Raw genomic sequence first — 5,379 nt, 5'->3', positions numbered from 1 at the left:
GTATATTTTTGCCTAGCTTTTATTTGTTCTGACGGAGAATCAGTGGAAAAAGGTAGGAAGAATCCAATTCCCCTCATTTCTCACTCTATCGTTTTCAGGAATTCGCGAATCATGGCAGCGATATTACGCAGGAAATGTCTCCTCGAAACGAAAGCACCCAGCATGAATCGAAGCTCCGTACATTTTCAAACAATAGACAGATGTTTTTGAGATAACACGGACGGTTCGTGAATAGAGGCAAATAACACGCTAGCACGCGATCCATGTGAATTAATTCGCTCGTTACACGTTTTCCACCGTTGAGTCATTGTTTTCATTTTTACCGGACCACTGTTCAAATAATTCATCTCCGCGTAATCAGTGTAATTATTATCAAAGTAAATTATCACCAGGTTTTCCCCAAGTCGTCGAGCGAACTGCACATGTACCGCGCGGACCGCGAGCGAATATAACTACCGATCGATTGATTGGTTGGAAATAAAATTGTTACAACGTATATATACGGAACTGTATTTTTGACTATGGCAACTACAGTGGGCTGACCACTTCGAAAATTGCGCGCGGAAGAACCCGGATTAATCTCAATTAAAGGCTGGCCGGCCGATCGATCGGAACTTTTCGCGTAATTCTATTTCCCGTTTCAATCGAATCTAAATTCGATAATCTGATTCGACGAAATTGCGCCCGATTTGCATTGGAAAATTCCGATGCGCGCCTTTCGGTCGCACCTGACGCGTGAGAATAAACTTTTCGAGGACAATGTGAAGGGAGCAAAGCCGGAGATCGTTGGCCACGAAGAGAAGGAGAAAGAAGGAGATAAAAAGTAAAACTTCAGCAGCCAACTGCCACGTACGAGTGACATCCGATTATCAGCGTCACGTAGTAGTACGATGCTTTCAATTATTGAGAACCGCGGCCACGTGATCATCATTACGATACACATCATTGCGAGTGAGTGAGAAAGAGAAACGAAAGAACGAACGAAAGAAAGAAATGTTCAATATCACAGCAACAGAATATTCCGCTCGATTAAAGGATGTTCGCAATTAGTATGAAAGCGGTCGCACTTGGATCGTCATCGATGTTTACGCTCCGCGAAATAGAAACGCGTATCTGAGCGGTGGAAAGTGTGCGAAGGGTGTGCGCGGCAATCAGTGCGGCTATAATTTAAGAAGAATTCACGTAATTTCGGGCGAAGGAGAACGGGCTTGTTTGGTGAGTTAACGAGTCGTTTAAAATTCTACAAAATCTCGTTTTTTCGCTACTGGATCCGGCTTCCCTGTACCGACTGCTACGTTGAAATTTTTTTCCAACCACCCCCGCATCCTCTGGTCTCGTGTTTCCCCTGTCTCTACTATGGACACGAGACGGAGTAATCGTCGCCCTCGGCCGCCAACTCGAGAGAGAATTTCGCACGATTCGATTAAACGATCGTATTCGGTAAATCTCCGGTTGTTCGTCATCCAGGACTCTTGATTATCCGGCAAGACGCGATTCTCAGTCTAATAAACCAACAAACAAAACAATTTTCCAAGGTTCGCAGTACGTAAGGTTCGCTCGTGTAAGAAAAAAGATGCCGAGTCGTCGCGGACAGCCAGCGTTTTCTAGACGAACGAAAAGTCGAGACGAACGGAACTCGCCCTAACGAACTACATTGTGGATAAAATAAGTGGAAAATAAAAACGCAACGCGGCCGTTGATATTGTATAGTCGGGAACCGTATACTCTTGTCTTTCGGTGGAAAAAGAAACTTGTTTGTTTTATTCACTTCGCTTCGAAGAGATTATGGCGGCTTGGATGAAAAAAGAAAATCACGTTGGAACGAAGCGAACTTTTCTTTTCTGTCTTTGTTTCCGTGAGAACAGAACGATCGTCTATGTCTATTCTCCTCTCCCTGAACATCCCAGCTGCTCACGGCAAATATATATTCGAGTCCGATCGCAATAAAGCCATCCCATCGATCCGATTGCATCGCTAAATCAATTATATGCTGAATTTCTATTCTCCACGTCATATGGCCTTTTACATTTTCGTTTCCTACGGAACGTCGGGATCAACGAACTCATTTCCGTTTCTTTCGATCAGTGGCCCGATTTTAAAGGGGTCAGTACCATCGTGCTCCCAGATGTAATCACTTCAAACACAAATACAAGCCAGTCCCCTTTGTAATTCCCCTTATATAGCAATTACTTAACCTAGTAATTACTATTGTTGCTCGGCCAACTCCTTCACCATTTACTAAATATTTTCGAACCATGTGGTAAAGAACTTCGTACCGGCAAGGGATATGGCAAAGGGATTTCTCTGATTATGTGCACCGTCAAGAAATTAGCCGAAGAGATTCCTCCCCTATCTGACACAATACGACATCGATTTAGTACGATAGGAAATATCAGAAAGGAAAGAAAAATTGCAATTCAAATAGTAAGACACTTGGAATATTAAACAGAGTTATTAAGACAGATGATTAAAACGGTATAATAACCTGATATTAATTTAATCAAATGAACAGTTACTTAGTTGTAGAATGGAATGTATTCGATTCAAACAAGTCATTACGTGGAGTGCTGTACTATAAAATTCTTCCTCATATATATAGAGAGAGAGAACTTCGTAATTGTTGTAAACTTGCAGATATTTTGAAAGCATGGAAGAAGAAGGAATAAACGCAACGTCGTTCCAGTTGGGCCAAACAAAAGTCGATGTCTCGTCGTCCTCGGAATTTCCGAATAGTTCCTCGAATTTCGAAACCTCTGACACGAAACGAAGCGCATGGAGCACGTGCGTTACCATAGTTGACCTCGTTAACCATATACTCATCGTTTGTCTGACAGCGTTCACCCTGTATTACTCGGTGGCTCACAGTGTCTTCAATCATACGACCCTCTGCACTGTCGGGGTATGTATCTCGACGAATATTCAAATATTTTTCGAACTATTTTCTTTTTTATCTTCACCCTCCTCTGTTCGTCGATCCAAAACATCCTCCAGTTAATCCGAGATTACCCCTCTTTCGGATTACATTCATTCCCTTCGTCTTTCGACGTCTTTTTCCCGCAAAGGAGCGTGGAACGAGCGAACAGAAATTTCAAAACAACCGTAGACCAGGTCTACGTAAACCATGAAATTGAACGAAGGAAAGAACTTTGGACTTTCGCGGTTTAATCGTTCAAAAGAAGGAAAAGCTGTTTTGGTTGGCCACGAGGCAAAAGAAACGCATAAACAGAGGGCAAAAAATAGAAAGAACCACAGAACAGAAGTTTCGTGGGCAACCTTGCCCAAGAATGTTCTCCGTGACGATTACACTCGATTCAGATTACGCCATTTATTTCCCACTTACACACATCTCGCTTCTCGCACGATAACAACGAAATCCAAATTCAGCTACGGGACCGAGTTCGCCTATTCCAAACTAGTTCTGTTCCCCGAGGGGAGAGATACCGTGGCTAACCAAAGTGGCTAAAGAAGTTCTAACGACTTTGTCCAACGATTGCAGCTTCCGTGATCGCTGACGACTCGATCTTACCCTTTTCAGTACGTCCTGCTGATGTCGGAGGCTATTGTCGTGTTCGCTGGTGACAACATCTTGACGAGATATTTTACGCACCGTACAAAGAAACACCTGCACTGGATTCTGCAGCTACTTGGCCTGATCTGCATTATTGCCGGTGTCGTGCTAATGTACCGAGTGAAAAAAGTACACTTCAAGTCCAATCACGCGATCCTAGGCATCACATCTCTAATCATAATGATCTTTTTAACTGTGACCGGCTATCCTGTTTTTGTCGCCACGAAACTCCGAAAAGTAATAAGACCGATAACGATTAAGTTTGGCCACAACTTCTTAGGTTTATCGTGTTTCGCGATCGGTATGGCATCACAATGTTTGGGCTATTGGAAATTCAGAACGATGAATATTTCGTCAAAAGTGGACGCAAGGTTGATCTGTATAATCGTTAGTGTTATGATCGTTGTGCTTTCGGCAAGGAAAGCCCTTCCGACTCTTTTCCAACAGTTCGTAAAACTATTTGGATAAAGAAATCAATAGAATTCGAGGTGTCGATATTGATAAATTGATTGATTAGATTATCGACACGTCTATTGTAGATTGGTGTTGCTTCATTTCTAAGATTTAAAGTAAACGTTGAGAGATTTTATTGTCTTATTATCTTTATCATGTTTTTTTAAAAAACTTATAAGTATTTGAAAAAACACCGATCCAAATGGTAGAAGGTTTTGAATCGGAAGAAAAAATGCGAAAAAAAGAATGTATTTTTTTATTTTCCTTTAGTTAGGCGAACGTGATCGACGAGTAAACATAATTCGATTCTTAAGCGATATAGGGAAATTACACAACGTTCGTTGGAAAATAGGTATTGCGTTAACGAATGACGCGATCCCATCGTGTAATCAAAGTTCAATTATATAAAGTCATTACGCTGCGATATTTCCAACGTATGCATCATCACGGTGCGGTTCAATCGCCGTTTATACGGCGATTCAAAAGCAGTTACAGCTCAAACGCATTTCTATTTCACGAACAAGACGATTGGCGTTGCATGATAATTCTTCCATTGAATCATATCAAAATCGTTCTTCTTGCATTGACGCAAAGTGGATTATTCATTGAACCATATGCTGCTGACTGTTATCTGTCAATCGACGATAAAGGCAATTCGATAAATCCTGGAATATCGTAGTGAAATACTATAGTCCTCGTTCGTCTTTGTTTTAATTATTTCAAGAAAATAATCTTCGTTATTTATATTTGATAAATGAAGCCAAACTTATTCAATAGCGAGTCTGAACTTGTGTTTTACATTTTTTTTTTTTTTTTGTTTCGCTTCTTGTTGAACGTAAATATATAGTTTCCAAATACTGCTACACGATTAAAAAAATTCAATTGACACGTATAAATGTCATTTAAATGTAATATTGTATTTATGCGTAATATTCTCTTCGAACGTATAATCCCAGAGTCGTAATTAACGCGTATGTTGGCACACGATAAACTCGATAAAACTGCCGTTTCAGAAATCATTTAAAAAAACGTTGGTTCCGTCGACGCGATATATGCACGTGTCTGTATATTTAGTTGGCTCGCCGTTACCGATCGCGAGAAACGTCTAACGAAATTCTCGTCTGTAACGAATATTTATTCGCGCGTGGCACCTGATTGCCATATTGGAAGACGCAGACGACGCTTCCTCGGGGATGCATGTTTCCCGTATATACGCTGCAAACATGCAGATGCATATTCGTGTTTGAGCAAATACGCGAACGACGTTTGCCCGAGCCAAACGTGAACGCATTAATTAGGAGATTTGCGACTCTTCCCTATTGTCATCATTGACTAGTTTTATCTTTCTATTTCATCGG

General features: G+C 41.1%; 1 protein-coding gene across 1 annotated transcript; it reads left to right on the top strand.

Moving 5' to 3' along the window:
• Positions 1-971: 971 nt before the first annotated feature.
• On the top strand, positions 972-4,244 carry LOC100741123 (cytochrome b561 domain-containing protein 2-like). Its single transcript, XM_003494807.4, has 3 exons — positions 972-1,215; positions 2,635-2,899; positions 3,536-4,244. Exons 2-3 carry the CDS (start codon positions 2,648-2,650, stop codon positions 4,034-4,036), a joined length of 753 nt encoding a protein of 250 aa, XP_003494855.1. The 5' UTR covers positions 972-1,215; positions 2,635-2,647; the 3' UTR covers positions 4,037-4,244.
• The last annotated feature ends 1,135 nt before the right edge of the window (positions 4,245-5,379 follow it).

Source organism: Bombus impatiens, unplaced genomic scaffold (assembly GCF_000188095.3).
Source record: "Bombus impatiens unplaced genomic scaffold, BIMP_2.2 scf_4012, whole genome shotgun sequence".
Classification (NCBI taxonomy): Eukaryota; Metazoa; Arthropoda; class Insecta; order Hymenoptera; family Apidae; genus Bombus; species Bombus impatiens.
The sequence above is the reverse complement of the archived record's forward strand: the minus strand, read 5'-3'. Positions and strand labels throughout refer to the sequence as shown.

Bases quoted from the DNA above. Each gene is read 5' to 3' on its own strand.
- LOC100741123 (XM_003494807.4), top strand. From the start codon at position 2,648: ATGGAAGAAGAAGGAATAAACGCAACGTCGTTCCAGTTGGGCCAAACA. The intron at 2,900-3,535 runs GTATGTATCTCG...TACCCTTTTCAG, and splicing joins CGACCCTCTGCACTGTCGGG to TACGTCCTGCTGATGTCGGA.